Here is a 17296-nt window from a genome sequence, read left to right on the forward strand (position 1 = left end):
ATGAATTTGGTTTAGCTTTCAACTTGAACATGCTTGAATCAGACAAACAGAACCAATAGGATTGTATGTTCACCGTTTATATTTAATGAACGGTTTAAAGTTGGTTGTCGTTTTGAGAAATAATTTTTTTTTTTTTCAGAATGCAAAATTTAAAGAAAATTTGTGAATTTCATTAAATTTTTAAAAGCAACAAAACTTGTTTTTCTTCCTCATCTCCCACCACCCCTTTCCGTCACCAGGGCAGCTCTAGTGGCAACCAAACAAAACCTCGCTTCGGGTCTTAGGGCCTATCAGGATGACTATAAGAAAAAGAATTTGGGGGGGGGGGGGGGGGTAGGGGTGTACTCGAGTCGAGCCGAGCCGAGTAGTAAGATGTTCAAGCTCGGTTCGTGTATTTGACTGTCGAGCTCGAGCTCGTTCGAGTAATTGTCCACTTGTTCAAGCTCGGTTCGTATAAGTTTGAAATAGCTCGAACTCGAGCTCGCATCATTTTAAGCTCGTTTATCAAAATACTTCAAATTAAAACTTTCTAAACCATCAAAATACTTCAATGATCATTTGTCACATACAATAATAATGATTAATGATTCATATTCCGATAATTTTTTAATGGTTGATATTTAATGTACAAGTTTCAATACGTAATTATGTACTATACTATTATAAGAGTATGTTAAACCAGTTGTTCACGAGTAGCTCGTGATACACTAAAGAATGTTCAAGATCGGTATAAACGAGCTTGATTTTGAGCTCGTGTTAAGCTCGGGCTCGTTAATATTCGAGTCGAGCACGAGCAATAGTCTAGCCGAGCTCGAGCAGCTTGTTAAGAGCTCGGCTCGTGTACACCCCTGGGGGGGTGGGGGGGGGGGGGGGGGGGGGGGGTGGGTTGAAAAATTACTAGAACCAATATTTATTGTACTTTTGCTCAATTGGTAGAGAACATGGTGCTGAGTCCAAACAACCCAAGTTCACTCTCAAATAAAAGTTTTTTTGTCCTATTAAATTGCATTTATTCTTATTTAGTTAATGTAGTTGACATTTCTACCACAACCACTATACCTCCACCACAACCACTATACCTCCACCACCACCACATTGATAAACCTCAACCACCACAATTACTAAACCTCCACTACAGTCACCATCAAACCACACAAAAAAAGACCGAAGTTATTTGTTTTCTTTTATGAAATCATTTTCTAGTGTATGTTTTTTTTTTCTTGTTTACAAAAGAAGGAAACTGAACAAGCTAATGACTCGTCGAGTTCTGGACTCGTTGAACCATCTAATCGAGTTTTCGACTAAAGATTCCCCGAATCCTAGCCAATTTTGAGTAACTCAATCAAATCGTTCGATTCAGATTGCATAGTTATGAATACATGTTTCATGTTTAAACCTCACGTTATGTGTAAAGAAACTGAAGAGAGTTCTGAAATACAATTTTTTTTCTTGCAAAACGTGCATGTGCCACATTCTTAAATCTTGCTTCGCTCTTCCGAAATCTCAGGGCGGGTCTTGTTAGCCACCACCATCATTTCTCTCCTCTTCCTCTCTCTCTCTCTCTTCTTCCTTCCTTTCTCTCTCTCTCCTCCTCCCTCAAGAGAGAGAGAGACTGGTGGTGGTGAGAGGAATAGAACGAGAGAGAAAAAAATTAAAAATTAAAAATGGTCCTTGGCAATGGGAGTTTGCCACTTGCCAGTAGTGGGGAGATCGAAGAAAACTTAAAAAGATTTCTTAATTTGTTTCTCCAAAGTTGTGATCTTAAAATTCTATTACACAAAATTATATCTTTTACAAGATTTTTCAATGTTATGACGATCTCTTTCAATATAGGTTTAAATATGTGATGATCTAGTCTTGTGTTCAATTAAATCAATTAGCTTTTCGAATCTGACAGTTTTAAATTCATTTGGCTCAGGAGATTGATGATGCAAACGTTGAATTATTCTTTCAACAAAAAAAATGTTGAATTAATCAATTGTCATGCATCATCTTTGTATTCCTTGACAACAAATAAATAATATATATTGTTGTCACCATGTACAATTCGAGCGAGAAAAATCACAAGATAAGTCTTCCATTAAATCTTAATCAACACTAAATTAATTCATTAAAACAGCTAATGACAATATAATATAGTTCATCTGCTTATTGATAAATTAGACGGCCAACTCTATCAAAAAACATAAGAAAATAATTAGACTAATTCTAATTAGTGAAGTCAAATTCTCCTTCATTTTAGTATTTAATCAAACCTAAACCACAAAACTTGATCACCACCTTAACAATGGCACTCCAGTCTGCTACTTTGTACTACAATATGTTTCTACAACTTATCTTAATACACCTTATCTCTTGCTGGCTTGCTTTAGCATCATCAACTACGCTCGTCGGAAGTAAACCGAATTGCCAAGCCAAATGTGGGAATGTTAGCATTCCTTATCCATTTGGTATAGAAGTGAATACAAATGAAGCTGATTGTTCGATCCCTGGAGTTGGGTACGGCTACAAAATAAACTGCAATACAAGTTATGATCCTCCCAAGGCCATTCTTGGCGATAACATTGAAATAATAAGCATATCGGACACCGAAATTCGCGTAAAACAATTTATGTCTTATAAATGTAATAATCCATCAGCTGGGTTGGTGCCGGGTACAAATTTTACCTACTCAACCTTGGCTAGAACACCTTTTACGATTTCATACACCGAAAACAAGTTCTTTGTAGTGGGTTGCAACACCCTAGGGATGATGATTATTTTTGATCAACAACGTAAGAATTATACTATTACTTGTGTGTCAGAATGTTCCAATAAGGAAGATTTGAAGGAAGGGTCTTGCAGTTCTAGCAGCGGATGTTGCAAAGCAGAAATCAGAAAGGGGATAAATGCATTTGCTATGACTGTGGGCAGCTTGACCAACCATGCAAATGTATCGTCTTTTGCTCCTTGCGAATATGCTTTCATGGTTGAAGAAGATCAATACTCTTTTTCAACTACAGATCTTCTCCTAACCAGCAATTTTACTACTAGAGGGGAAGAAATACCTTTCGTTTTGGACTGGGCAATAGGGAATAAGAGTTGTGGAGAAGTTCCACAAGATATATGCCAATCACATAGTTTCTGTAACAATACAGATAATAATCTTGGGTACCGTTGCATTTGTGATACAGGTTACGAGGGTAATCCTTATCTTAGTCCTGGATGCCAAGGTACGTGCGCTATAATCATTTCATCCATCAACTATGAACTTTGATTCAGAAAACATAAATTTTATAAATTGCTTTATGCCTTTACCTATCTATAATCTATGAATCTTTATGTAAAAACTTGACAGATATAAATGAATGTGAGGATCGAAACGTTAATCATTGTATTGGAGGTAAATGTACAAACACCAACGGAAACTATACTTGCTCTTGTCCAAAGGGACGTTTTCTTGATGGTAAAGAATGCAAGAGAAAGAAGTTTCCTCTCAAAGAGGTCACACTAGGTAATATTTACCCGCCGATAGTTCATATATAACGGAGTCCACTAGACAATTTTCGCTTTATTAATTGAAATAATATTGTCGATGCAGGTATTGGATTACCAGTCTTGATTTTAATTATTGGGAGTTATTTCTTATGCTCTAGCATGAGAACAAGAAGACAGAACAAACACAACTTTCTGCAAAATGGTGGTTTGCTATTAAAACAACAATTAACTTCAAATGGCGTGGCTGTAGATTCTGCTAAGATTTTTACTGGAAAAGAGCTTGAATTAGCGACCGACAATTATAGCAAGGATAGAATCCTCGGAGAAGGAGGTTATGGTACTGTGTACAAGGGTATTTTATCTGATAATCATATCGTTGCGATAAAAAAGTCCAAGGTAGTTGACCAAAGTCAAATTGAGCAATTCATAAATGAAGTTGTCATTCTAACACATATCAACCATCGTAACGTGGTGAAACTCTTGGGATGTTGTCTAGAAACTAAAGTTCCTTTGCTTGTTTATGAATACATTTCGAATGGGACACTCTGTCAGCATATTCATTCCCAAGGTAAGGAAATGCCCTCAATTTCTTGGAAAAGTCGTTTGAGGGTTGCTACCGAAACTGCAGGAGCACTTGCATATTTACACTCTGCAGCGTCTATACCGATTATTCATAGAGATATAAAGTTGTCAAATATATTATTGGATGAAAATTACAACGCGAAAGTATCAGATTTTGGTGCGTCTAGGTTGGTTCCACTGGAGAAAGAACCATTTACCACGTTAGTGCGAGGAACTTTAGGATATTTGGACCCTGAGTACTTTAATTCTAGTCAATTGACAGAGAAAAGTGATGTTTATAGTTTCGGTGTAGTTCTTGTCGAACTTTTAACAGGAGAAAAACCAATTTCTCTAGAAAGATCTCAAGAACAAAGGAACCTTTCCACATACTTCATTTCATTATTTGAAAACAATAGTTTGTCCCAAATTCTCGATGCTCGGGTGGTGAATGAGGTCAACAAGGATCAAGTCCTTGCAGTTGCAGAGCTTGCAAGGAGATGCTTGTACTTAAAGGGTGAAGAAAGGCCCTCCATGAAAGACGTAGCAATACAACTAGAAACCCTAAGAAAGATGGATGCACATGCATCGGATCGTCAACCAAACTATGAAAAGAAAACAAAGTTACCGTCTGAGCCAACCGATCTCTATGGTGTCCCATTGATCTACTCCACAGTCCTAGACTCCGAAGAATATAGTATTGATCCAAATATGTTTTTAGAAACTAATAACTTCGGCCACTGATATATAGTACTATCCACATATTTTTATTGTTGTGTGAGTGTTGAATTGTTATATTGAGTATTGTATTATTTGCATCTCAAGTTTGATGTGTGTAAATGATGTTTATAATAATAACATCATCTTCTTTTTATTGTTTTGTAAAAATATATGTAAAAGTTTAAATTATAGCATCAGATGCAATGTTTAAACTCCATAGATCCATGGGGCCGGGTTCTAAGAAGTAATCCCATGAACTCAGGTTATGTACTACTGTAGAGAAGTTGGATGTAGTTGTATAAGTAGTTGTGGTTGTATTAGTAGTGAGAAATTTGTGTTTCTTTTGCTCTATTTCTGCATCATAATATAGATACATGAAGACGAAGAAGAAGAAGCTGATGGTTGTGGTGGAAGAGGGAGAGGAAAGAGAGGAAAAGAAAGAAGTTATTATTATTATTATTGGAGGTCGTCGGTAAATGATCCGCCAATCTTCTGGCAGCAACTCATTTCTTTTGAGGATGAAAGAGAAAGGAACCTTTTGAAATGTAAGATGAAAAATAAAAGAAAATATTAATTATTAAGCTTGATAAACAAAATAATGGTTTGGGGGGCTAAATTGGAAAGAAAAACATAGATCGAACGAAATGGAGTATTAATATTGGGGGCTAAATTGGAAATGAAAAATATATAAGGAGGCCTAATTTTTCTCTCGGTCACAAATTAAGGGCCAAATTAGAATTAACCCTTTTAAAGAGGCATTTATAAAGGCACTCTCTATAATACTCCGTTGAAGAACTCACGTGCACAATAGGAGACAATCGTCTCAGGACATGTGCTAATTGAACACCTTTTTATTTCTCAAATTGTTTTATTTTATTCATATAAGTTTGAATTGATCATATTTTATTCACTCACTCAATTATCATCCTTATTGCTAATGTAAAGATCTCAGATTTAGTATTTTCTCTCTCTAATCAATAAGATTAATACTTCTTGAGAACAAAATTTTCATGTGAGAAAAAGAAAATGAGTCTTGGGAAGTATAGTAAGAAGTCAATATCTTCTTATTCTTCTTCAACAAAACTTGTCATTTCATTTGTCACTCTTTGCTTACTTGGTGTTTTTCTATTCAAATCTTCATTAGTAGTAAACCCTATACAAAATGTTGAAGAAGTGAATGAATTAGTAAGTGATAATGATTCTCTCAAGTTAGAAGGAGATTTACCCGAAAACGACGAAAAAAGGGTAGATTCATCAATTGTTATTAGTTCACTTGAAGATAACATTAATGGCAGCCATGAAGATCAAGAAGATAAATCATATGATGAGGAGAGAAGAGAGAAGGTCATAAACACAAACCAGGATCAAGATCTGAATGAGGGTAAGAAACAAAATGAGGTATTATTGAATATTGATACCAAAGATGAGGTTTTAAAAAGGTATAGTTGGAAAGTTTGTAATGTGACTGCTGGAGCAGATTATATACCATGTCTTGATAATATAGAAGCTATTAAGCAATTACCAAGTAGAAGTCATTATGAACATAGAGAGAGACATTGCCCTAAAGAAGGTCCCACTTGTCTTGTCCCTCTTCCACAAGGATATAGGCAGCCTATTCAGTGGCCTACAAGCAGGAAAAAGGTAAAATCTCTTTTGTGCATAGAGTAATTTTCGAAATTTCTCAGAATGAGTCAACAACCCTTGGCTGGAGTTGTTTGATACCCTTTAAGTCTCGGGTTCGAGAGATAGATACATATATTATCTTTCGAGAAAAAAATCTCTATATGAACTAAAATAGGCCTCCTGATAGTAGTTTACAGATTTTCTTATACGGACTAGATTAGACCTCTCGACATAAGTTTGCAAGATGTGGTGGACTAAAACAGGCCTTTCAGTTGTGGTTTGTAAATTTTGTTTCGTCTAAGGTCCAAAGTATCATGCTCCCTATGGGATATTTTTCTTTCTCATATAGAACATATATTAGGTAACTCCTAAAAGACTCTAGTCTTAATAGCGATAAGTCGTCTTCATAATAAACACGATCTCATAACCCTGCTCAATATCGACATGTCATTTGTCGAATATGGTATGTCACAGTCTCTTAACCGCAAAGTACTTTTTAGCTGGGTTACTTTACGTAAGATGATCGCAGTTCACATAATAATGCACAATGTATACCGTACCCTTACCATATGCCGTGGTATATAACTTTCATACTCTAGTGACCTCACTCTTATTCAATTTACATGTTCTGGTTGGGCTGGTTATTCTACTACCTCAAGCTTCATTAAATTTGAAATGTGTAATTATCACTATTGGCAAAATCTTTACCATTTTGCCAACAATTGGCTAATCAAGTGGTATAAACTCATACATAGGCAATTAACAACAAGATTAGTGTGTCCAATCTTGTGCCCCTTCATATTCGTCTCGCCTTCAAAATCATTCTCCATTGTCATGGTATGAAGACCTTAGTTTACATTTTGCAGGTATGGTTCTCTAACACTCCCCACACCCAGCTAGCAGTGATAAAGGGGCCCCTAGGTTGGGTCAAAGTTGGTGGAGATTATCTCATATTTCCTGGTGGTGGAACTCAATTCAGGCGTGGTGCCTTGCATTATATTGAATTTATTGAAGATGTAAGATGTTCCTAAATATCCTAATCTACATTATTTATGTTTTTAATGTAATGATGTATTGATTTTGTTCGAAATTATGCTTACGCGGTTCTTTTTTTTAGTTGTTTGGATTTGACTCGTCTGATCTAACTTGCCTCTGTGAGGAGCACACTAGTCGGTTATTTCACACGACAGCCTCTAATTCAGACTTACTTTTTGTGCAGTAGACCCAAATCAGCTCGAGTAAGACTTCATGAGAAACTAGAAAATGTTACTCCGCCATAATATTCTGGCCGAAACTTGGCGGGAATCCGATGTGAACAACCGGGTTTTGCCCAAAATTTCTCTCTTTTGATGGTTTGGGCGAAATCCACCAATCCATGTGGGATTCCGACCGGATTTCGGCCTAAACTTTCGGGCAAATATAACTGTTGAGTAAACATTCTGAAATCTGTTTCAAATTCATTCAGTTCTCGAGTCTGATTTTATATCTGACTTAGAGAAAAGAAAAACACCAAGCTAGTCAAATTATGCATGTGCGCTATCGTGTAAGAGGACAGAAGTGTATGCAAATAATATATAAAACTATAGGTCATTGATAACTTTGACTTGCATATATCATAGGCTGTGCCTGAGATAGCATGGGGAAAACAAAGTCGTGTGATATTGGATGTCGGATGTGGTGTGGCTAGCTTTGGAGGGTATCTCTTCGACAAAGATGTGCTCACTATGTCACTTGCTCCCAAGGATGAACATGAAGCTCAAGTTCAATTTGCACTTGAAAGAGGCATTCCAGCTGTATCAGCTGTCATGGGAACCAAGAGACTACCTTTCCCTGGTAGAGTCTTTGATGTCATCCAGTGTGCTCGTTGCCGAGTTCCTTGGCATATCGAAGGTATTTTCGACTTGGAACTCAACATACGGTGGTGTTTCAGACAATAAGATCTTAATTTATGTAAGAGACAAACAGACCAAAAACCAGGCTGAGTTAGCCATCCAGACACACGAGTCAATAAAAAGTAAACATCCTGAAATCAAATTGGAATAATTAAAATTCCGAGTCAGATTTCAAATCTGAATTTGATAAAAGAAACTCGCACTATACCTTCTTCTCTTTATTGTAGATTCATTTCTCTGTAAAATATTCAGGTGGTAGACTTCTGTTGGAGCTTAATCGAGTGCTTAGACCCGGTGGATACTTTGTATGGTCAGCTACACCAGTTTACCTTAAGGAGAAAGAAGATGTCGAGATTTGGGATGGTAATTCTTTTCCTGGCTCAACACGTTGGTCTTTTAACCAAATATGATATTATTACCTTCCCATTTATATTTTGAGTCGAGAAGGGCTAGATCACGTCTAGCCCACGGAAGTGCTCAACATTTCTAAGTATCAAATCTTCGCTTTAGGATTAGAGAATGCCAAACGGTAAATCAAATTTCACATTTGCCGATTCTGTCGGGACATATCACTGAGACAAGTAGAATTTTCCTTTGAATTATATTTTGTATGCAGCCATGTTGGAACTAACAAAGAAGATGTGCTGGGAGCTCGTGACCGTCAAAAAAGATAGACAAAACTATGCGGGAGCAGCAATATATAGGAAGACTTCATCAAACGAATGTTATGAGAATAGACCAGCAAATGATCCTCCACTTTGTGAAAACTCTGATGATCCAAATACCGCTTGGTATGTTCTGAACAATAAATGTGTTTCTTTTTTCAAATTCAGATCTGAAATCTGACCACATTTTCGATTGTGACTTGTTTGAATGGCTGACTCATGGTTGATTTTGGGTGTACTTGAGTCAGACATCAATAAGTCCGAGTTAAGAGCTCATTATCTGAAACAACCCGAAATGATTATTGTGCCATAAGGTCAGACTAGCTCAGGCGATACAAATTCAGACAAGTCCGAATCAGGCGAGTTTGATTATTTTAAAACACGCCGAAAAAACTGCCCCTAAAATCTTATTTGGGTTTCTGTAGGAATGTTTCTCTTAAGGGTTGTGTACACAAACTCCCAGCTGATGAATCAGAGCGAGGATCGAAGTGGCCAGGGCAGTGGCCGGAGAGGTTGGAAAGATCACCATATTGGTTGAAGAATTCTCAGGTTGGAGTCTACGGAAAACCCACGCCAGAGGATTTTACACAGGATTACGAGCACTGGAAACTTGTTGTAACAAAATCATATCTGAATGGAATGGGAATCAGTTGGTCCAATGTGAGAAATATCATGGATATGAGATCTGTTTATGGAGGGTAAGTAGCTTTAGGTAGTGTTTTTTGCTAAGTCAGATTTGAAATCTAACTCTAGATCTGAATTGACTTGACTCAAATGTTAGAATGTTTCTTTTTGTCTTACCAGAGATGTCTGGGTCGTCTAAATAGCTGATTTTAAGTCTATTTGAGTCAGACAATTAAGATTCAGACATTGAGAAAAAAAACCACTTTAATCCAACTTCTCTTTCCACTAATCGACATCATAGTATAAAGAAGATATAAGGAATATACTTAAAGGATATGCAAGTGTACATTTTTTTTTATTGTATGATTCTAACTTTGTTGAGTCTGACTCGTCTATTTTCTTTTGTCCGTGCAGTTTCGCTGCAGCTATGAAGGACTTAAAAGTATGGGTCATGAATGTGGTACCAATTGATTCACCTGACACACTTCCAATTATCTACGAACGTGGATTGTTCGGTATCTATCATGATTGGTGTGAATCGTTTAACACTTACCCAAGATCATACGACCTTCTTCATGCTGATCATCTTTTCTCTATACTCAAGAACAAGTAATCCACTATCTCCAGCTATATTTGCATTACTTTAGTATCAGTAGCTCCATATTTGGATTTTGTTTAAGTTGTCGTAACTTACGCCTTACTGGTGTAGGATATCGATACTTCACAAGTTTTATGTTTCTCAAGTATGTGCGCTTTTTTTTGGGTGCAGGTGCAATTTAGTTGCTGTCTTTGCAGAAATCGATAGGATACTAAGGCCAGAAGGATATTTGATTGTGCGTGACGAAGTGGAGGCGATCAATGACATAGAAAATATGGCAAGGTCTATGAATTGGGAGATTCGGTTAAGTTACATGAAGGATAAGGAAGGATTGCTTTGTGTTCAAAAGACAATGTGGCGTCCTAAAGAGGTCGAAACAATAGCATCATCTATTGCTTAATGTATGTTATATGTCCAAAATATAACGTCTACAACCACGGCCATAACCTAGATTTTCTGTAATCATTTGATTCTCTTAGAGCTTAAAAGGTTAGTTCATTTACTATTTGTTAATTGATCTCTCGTTTGGCATGGTTCATCATTTACTACACACTTAAAAGCCTACCAGGCGACATTTGGATCATCCGTTTCTTTGCAGAGAGGAGGATCAGTTTCTGGTCTTTTCTCGTAGCAAATGTTCATCCTTGGGAGCTGGGAAACCGACCCCTCTCTAGGATTCCCAGAATCTGTGAAACGAGTTTCTCAGAATCGGTCATCGGTGAAACTCGTCTGACAGACTCTATGAAACCTAGAAAGTAGTCCCACGATCTTGTTGTGTGAAGTTGTAGTTCTTTCTAGGGATTCTAACTAAACTTGTTATGATTCTGAGAATTCTGAGACCACACTGTCTTTCCTTCCTGTGCACATATTACATACATATTAACACATAGAAATGTAAACTACCAATAGATAACACATACATTTCTATCTTCACTAACACCAACGTCAGACCTAAGTAATAGTTAGAAACCCTAGAAAGAAAAAGGAGAAAATGCTAACAAGGAAAGGAGATGAACTCAAATTGTAAAGGGTCATTTCTTAACTCTAATAAAAAACTATGATGGTATTGAACTATTGAAGTATGTTTTGTCAATGTGAAATTAATCCCAAATGTCCACTCACGTGTGATCGAAACTTAACAAGTGACAATGGGGTGGCTAATTTTCATATCATGTTAAGTTTCGATCACGCGTGAGTGGAATTCACAACTAATACCAAATACGTCATCCCTAATTTCACATTGACAAAACATACTTCAATAGTTCAATACCAAGATAGTTTTTCATTAGAGTTAAGAAATGACCCTTTACAATTTGAGCTCATCTCCTCTTCTCTCTCTCCTCTATCTGCCTCTCTATCTCTCTCTCTCTTCCCCCTTTTTTTTTTGTAACCGTTCCGTCGAAGGGGTTTTCCCTTCGCCGAAATCCTTCGTCTGGAAACCAAACAAAGGCGTCTGGAGACGACTTTCCGGCGAAGGGAGATCCCCTTCACCGGAAAGTTCGTGTGACAATAAGAGAGGGAAAGAGGATACGAGGAAAGAGAAGAAAGAAGAAAGAAGAAAGAAGAGAGGCCTAAAGCTCGACAACAAAGAGGCCTAAAGCCTGACAAATTATTACATTATTTATAGCCTAAATTACATAGGATAAATCTTGATAGCAACTGCTTCCACCGAGACTCGATCCCACGACCTCATGGACTTAAGAGGGGTGTCCAACCGTTACACCAAAGGGTGGTAGACTGATTTGACAAGTAATTAACAATGAGTCTTGTGACTCAAAAAAATTTGGCCAAACAAGGAACTGAGGAAGGTAGTTTAGGGGTAATTTTGTATGAAAAGGACAGCTCACTAACTTCCGACCGAAAAGGAAACTGAAAAATGAAAAAGGGGCCAAATTTGAAGCTGATCATCTTTAGGGGGCAATTCTGGGTTAGTTTGTTATCTTTAGGGGGCCAAAATGGAATTAACCAAAAGCTATATAAGTCTCTCTTAAACTTCTTTATCTCTCTCCGTTTCTCTCTTTCTCTGAAAGAAGCTTGAAACTGAAAGTGGTGGGGGAGGGTGAACCCTAAAATTCTCTACCATTAGAAGAAGGCTCAGAAAAACCCTAGCTAGCTTTAGAAGAGAAATCGGAAGGGAAGAGAAGAGCGAATATGAGTGAAGTAAGAGAAAAAGACATGGTGTTTTTCCATACAAAAGAAAGACAAGAGGAAACCATCTCAAAAAATATAATGACAGGAGAAAACACGATCGAGGAAAATACAGGCGACGATGGGGAAGTACCACGAGTGAAATCTGTGAGTGAAGTACCAGAAGAAGATAGGGTAGAACATCTTGACGATATGATCAGAAATATTTTCCTTTTGTCTAAGAAATGCAGGTATGGATGGATATCTAGGGTTCTATAATCATGTGCTTTACTTTCTTCAATTTCCCTTATTTCTTAACCAACGATCAATCAGGTTTTTTATTGAAATCACTCTTCCCTTAAATCAAATTAGGGTTTTTTTTTGTTTTTCCTAAATGACTATTGAAACCTTTAGGCTGTTAGAGAACTAGTTTTTAGGGTTTCAATTTTTCTTCTTAGCCTTTGAGGCATGGTTAAGCATTGGTCCATGATTGTTTCCTAACATGTATAAATCTGAATCTTATGTCCTCAATCGTCGCAAATCATTCATTCTTAAATCTTCTGACTCTGCATCTTAGTTAGAGTTATATCCCTTTCTTTAATTTAGGGTTTTGTGTGTGTACAATGTCATGGAAGTTATGATGTATCCAACCTAATTGATGATGTTGATGCAATTTTATTATTATGTGTCTTAAGAAGCTATGTTGCTTGATTATGCCTTGTTTGATTACACTCTGTAAAGACTATGTCTGTTTATAGGGAAGTTGTGGGTAAGGGTATCAATTCCTTCGAGGACTTGCCTCGTGGAAAGAAGGAAGTAGGTCTGGAGAATCTGTTTCGAGATCTAGGAAATAAGTGGAGTAGTTTCATTTCCTACGTTGATCCCTTTAGAGAAACTGATGATGATCTATGTACCGACCAATCTATAAAAGAAGAGATAGAAAAGGAAATGAATCATTGGAAGGTAATCTATTTAATTATATAACGATTTGGCTGATTTTATTTTTGATAGTATTTGTGATAATGTATGTTGTTATGTTTGTCCAGGATTTAATCGATGTATGCGATGATAAATTGGAGACTATTGATAAGGCTCGTGACGAATATATGCCTAAAGTTTATGCAATTGTCAGAAAACTAAAGAAGGTAATGTAGACCTCAACTTGACTTTTTATTCCATCTATCTGTAGTTTGTTATCATCTTTTTGTGCTCTCTCTGAGTTCATGATTTATGAACAGATCGAAGATTTTGAGAAGGTAGTTGACGTGCTTGCCATTGTTGACGATGAGGAGGAAAAAGAAATAGTCCGGTCTGAGCTGAAAAAATATGAAGCGAAAGATACAGAAGAAATAGAAGACACTGAAGAGAGCTTTGAGGTAATGCAAGTATAGGTTTCATTTCAAAATGAATACTGCTATCTTTTGGTGTGTGAGATTGCTAATTAGATTTGTCATGGCATTTCTAGGGCTTGTTATCTGTGTGATTAGTGTCGTTTTTCCAAGAAGCAGATACTGATTTGATAATATCACTTTGTAATGGCAGGATGTGATGGAAAAACTGAAGGGAGTGACTTCAGACTACGATGATGATTCTTCTATTGTGAGTTATTTGCACAAGGTGCTAATGCTTTCACGTGGGATATCAGAAGATCTTGGAAGGATGCTGACAAAATTTTGACTAACGCAGAGTCAGTTGGGGTGGTTACCGGTGGTATGAGCTATTTGAAACTGTGAAAAAAATGCTACTAAAATTATTATATATATATACTCCCTCCATCCCATTTTGTTTGGTTGTTATTCCTTTTATGGATGTCCCAAAATGTTTGTCACTTTCCTTTTATAACATTCATTTAATTATTAAAATGATGAAACTTCCAAGACTACCCTTTAGTTTGAAGACCATTCAAAGGTTTTTATTGGTTCTACGCTCTTACCAATGTTGTGTTTAATGAAATACTCTATATCAAATTAGGGTAGTTTAGGAAAAGTCTTTATATTTATCAACAATAAATAACATTCCTTAATAAGTTGGATTCCCCAAAACTACAAACAAAATGGGACGGAGGGAGTATATTTTTTTTGAGACTACAAAATTATTGTTGTATGAGATGATTAACTATTTGAAGCTTTTCTTGTATCCCAAATTAGTGTTGTATACATCTTTCTCATCATGTGTGCCGGGATGATGCCAGAGACATCTTCACGGGTAATGGTCACCTGTCTAAGTTGAAAGTGTTGGTATTTTCATACCACCTCTAGACAAGTGCAGATCGACAACCTATGGACTCTGGTAGAAATTTCTGCCTATATGAACTAGGTGTAACTGACCCTTTCATGACGGCCTAAACTTTCGGGCAAATATAACTGTTGAATAAACATTCTGAAATCTGTTTCAAATTAATTCAGACCTCGAGTCTGATTTTATATCTGACTTCGAGAAAGAAAAAAAAACACCAGGCTAGTCACATTCTGCATGTGCGCTATCGTGTAAGAGGTGTACGCATATAATATATAAAACTATGGGTCATTGATAATTTTGACTTGCATTTACTATAGGCTGTGCCTGAGATAGCACGGGGAAAACAAAGTCGTGTAATATTGGAGCAAGTGACATAGTGAGCACAGCTTTGGAGGATATCTCTTTGACAAAGATGTGCTCACTATGTCACTTGCTCCCAAGGATGAACATGAAGCTCAAGTTCAATTTGCACTTGAAAGAGGCATTCCAGCTACATCAGCTGTCATGGGAACCAAGAGACTACCTTTCCCTGGTAGAGTCTTTGATGTCACCCAGTCAGTGTGCTTGTTGCCGAGTTCCTTGGTATATCGAAGGTATTTTCGACTTGGAACTCAACATACGGTGGTGTTTCAGACAATAAGATCTTAATTTATGTATGAGACAAACAGACCAAAAACCAGGCTGAGTTAGCCATTCAGACACACGAGTCAATAAAAAGTAAACATCCTGAAATCAAATTGGAATAATTAAAATTCTGAGTCAGATTTCATATCTGAATTTGATAAAAGAAACACGCACTATACCTTCTTCTCTTTATTGTAGATTCATTTCTCTGTACTATATTCAGGTGGTAGACTTCTATTGGAGCTTAATCGGGTGCTCAGACCCGGTGGATACTTTGTATGATCATAATTCTAATGAAGAACTATGATCCCCCACAAGTGTTTAAATAGGAGAATGGATAATCAATTTGGGATGGGTATTTGGTATATGTTTTGAATTCAAGACTTCACTCATACTCTATCATTGATATTAAGAATTTGTAGTAGCATCCCTTTTGTTATGCAAGTCTGAAAACTTTGTTTATAACAGAGAAAGAGGGAAACAATGAATCCTAAAAATAAACTCGGTCATACATCTTTTTCATTTTGGGCTGAGAAGTCTTACATGATTTTAACAACAAACGTTGAAATTCAGAGGGCTATGCAGAGCCGGACCTGACATTTATGTGGCCCAAAGTTTAGTGTATAACGTTTGATATTGAAGAGAAATCAATAGACTCTGATTCCACTTTAGATGTCATAGAAGGGTTATGATATGTATTTCTTATAGGTGTTTTTTAACCTCCATCTCCTTGTAGATGTTATAAAAGAAGTACTTTCACTTCAAATTTTTGTGGGTTCTAATTTTGAGCAGCTTAAAGACATTGGAGAAGATTACATAGAGAGGGAGAGAGGCAATTCTTTCGTTTGCGAAGACATATCAGAGAGGCACATCAGAAGGATAATCATGTGGATGTTTTTTACCGTCTCTCTAAGGCAACCTCTCTTGCTCTATGAGATTGGTCGGTCGATCATCATATACGTCTCTAAAATGTTCTGTAAGCGAAGACTTTTTTTGTTTTTCCGCAACTTGAATGGCATCCAAGTATCCAACACCTGCAATACCCAACAGAACAACAACCAAAGATATGAATGTAATTAGGACTCAGAAACGATTAAAGGGTCGATCAACCCAATAGATAAACAATTTCCAAAGTCAATAGATAAACAATCCCAAGTTATTGGCCCAAGTTTTTGTAACCAACTTACTCGCAGTATCATATCACAACCACCGAGTTTCAGTATATAAAAATTTCCCGTGAAGATTGATTAAAATTGCCCTTCATAAGCAATTCTTGATCCGTCTGCTACCATAACTTCAAAAGAGTTGTCAAGTACAATTTAATACCTAGCCTCTTAGGAATAGACACGTCAATAAAATTATGTGTACTACTTGAATCAATTAAAACGACAACTTAAGCTCTTTTAATTTCTCCTTGGACCTTCATGGTTTGTGGTGCGAGGGAGCCGTCCAATTCATGCATAGAAATCTCCACATGTTCTTTTTGTGTGTGCATTTCTTCATCAACTCTCTCAGTTTCAGTCTGGTTTGCATCGTCACTCTCTTCTTCTTTCTCAATGAGGAATAAAGTTTGTGTCTTACATCGGTGGTCATGGTGCCACTTCTCATCGCAATTGTAAAATAACTGTTGCATCCTTCTTTCTTCGGCCTCAACTGATGTGAGTCGGCAAATTACTGGTGCTTCATTATAAATTTGGTTTGGTATTCCTGGTGGTTTCGAGTTCAGTGGTTCTGCGTTGATAAAGGGTTTTGGTTTTAATATTTATATAACTTTGGCGCCTCAAAGAGACTTTTTCATCTTGTAACCTAGCTATAGACATTGCATCATGTAAGTTTACTAGACTAAAGGATTTAGTTTCTAGTCTAACCTCATCTTTCAATCCACTCATGAAACAACTCATTAAAAAACAGTCTGGTAAACATTAACCATGTTTGAAAGACGCTCAAACTCTTCTTGATATCCAAAGTAGGACCCCGTTTGTCGTAATTTTGCTAGTGCAACCCCTGCATCTTCATACGCCGTTCTCTTGAAGCGACCTACAATCGCTTCGACAAACTCTTTCCGTGAACGAAAATAGTTACCTCTTTTAACCCATCGATACCCTTGTAATGTTTTTCAATCCAAGTAACTGATTGCAAACTGACTCTTT

The 17296-nt window shown here is 36.8% G+C and overlaps 3 protein-coding genes across 4 annotated transcripts; all 3 read left to right on the plus strand.

Moving 5' to 3' along the window:
- The first annotated feature begins 2280 nt into the window (after positions 1-2280).
- LOC147536521 (wall-associated receptor kinase 5-like) lies at positions 2281-5104 on the plus strand. The gene is made up of 3 exons (XM_086641356.1): positions 2281-3212; positions 3338-3493; positions 3581-5104. Exons 1-3 carry the CDS (start codon positions 2288-2290, stop codon positions 4777-4779), a joined length of 2280 nt encoding a protein of 759 aa, XP_086497482.1. The 5' UTR covers positions 2281-2287; the 3' UTR covers positions 4780-5104.
- Positions 5105-5638: 534 nt separating this feature from the next.
- On the plus strand, positions 5639-10670 carry LOC147536522 (putative methyltransferase PMT26). Its single transcript, XM_086644765.1, has 8 exons — positions 5639-6396; positions 7245-7394; positions 7998-8268; positions 8523-8633; positions 8887-9061; positions 9361-9633; positions 9974-10168; positions 10329-10670. Exons 1-8 carry the CDS (start codon positions 5782-5784, stop codon positions 10555-10557), a joined length of 2019 nt encoding a protein of 672 aa, XP_086500891.1. The 5' UTR covers positions 5639-5781; the 3' UTR covers positions 10558-10670.
- Positions 10671-12166: 1496 nt separating this feature from the next.
- On the plus strand, positions 12167-14146 carry LOC147536523 (uncharacterized). Of its 2 annotated transcripts, XM_086644768.1 has the most exons (6): positions 12220-12317; positions 12394-12535; positions 13043-13247; positions 13331-13429; positions 13523-13660; positions 13827-14146. In XM_086644768.1, exons 2-6 carry the CDS (start codon positions 12498-12500, stop codon positions 13959-13961), a joined length of 615 nt encoding a protein of 204 aa, XP_086500894.1. In that variant the 5' UTR covers positions 12220-12317; positions 12394-12497; the 3' UTR covers positions 13962-14146. The 2 variants fall into 2 exon arrangements, with proteins under 2 accessions (XP_086500893.1, XP_086500894.1); XM_086644767.1 differs by having other exon boundaries at positions 12167-12535.
- The last annotated feature ends 3150 nt before the right edge of the window (positions 14147-17296 follow it).

This window comes from Eschscholzia californica, unplaced genomic scaffold (genome assembly GCF_041429995.1).
Source record: "Eschscholzia californica isolate CP2 unplaced genomic scaffold, dmEscCali1.0.p SCAF_5, whole genome shotgun sequence".
NCBI classification, from domain to species: domain Eukaryota; kingdom Viridiplantae; phylum Streptophyta; class Magnoliopsida; order Ranunculales; family Papaveraceae; genus Eschscholzia; species Eschscholzia californica.

Coding starts and splice junctions, on each gene's coding strand:
- LOC147536522 (XM_086644765.1), top strand. CDS start 5,782: ATGAGTCTTGGGAAGTATAGTAAGAAGTCAATATCTTCTTATTCTTCT. Junction 6,397..7,244: donor GGCCTACAAGCAGGAAAAAG/GTAAAATCTCTT, acceptor TACATTTTGCAG/GTATGGTTCTCTAACACTCC. Junction 9,634..9,973: donor ATGAGATCTGTTTATGGAGG/GTAAGTAGCTTT, acceptor TTGTCCGTGCAG/TTTCGCTGCAGCTATGAAGG.
- LOC147536523 (XM_086644767.1), top strand. CDS start 12,309: ATGAGTGAAGTAAGAGAAAAAGACATGGTGTTTTTCCATACAAAAGAA. Junction 12,536..13,042: donor CTTTTGTCTAAGAAATGCAG/GTATGGATGGAT, acceptor GTCTGTTTATAG/GGAAGTTGTGGGTAAGGGTA. Junction 13,248..13,330: donor AGGAAATGAATCATTGGAAG/GTAATCTATTTA, acceptor ATGTTTGTCCAG/GATTTAATCGATGTATGCGA.
- LOC147536521 (XM_086641356.1), top strand. CDS start 2,288: ATGGCACTCCAGTCTGCTACTTTGTACTACAATATGTTTCTACAACTT. Junction 3,213..3,337: donor TCTTAGTCCTGGATGCCAAG/GTACGTGCGCTA, acceptor AAAACTTGACAG/ATATAAATGAATGTGAGGAT. Junction 3,494..3,580: donor TCTCAAAGAGGTCACACTAG/GTAATATTTACC, acceptor TTGTCGATGCAG/GTATTGGATTACCAGTCTTG.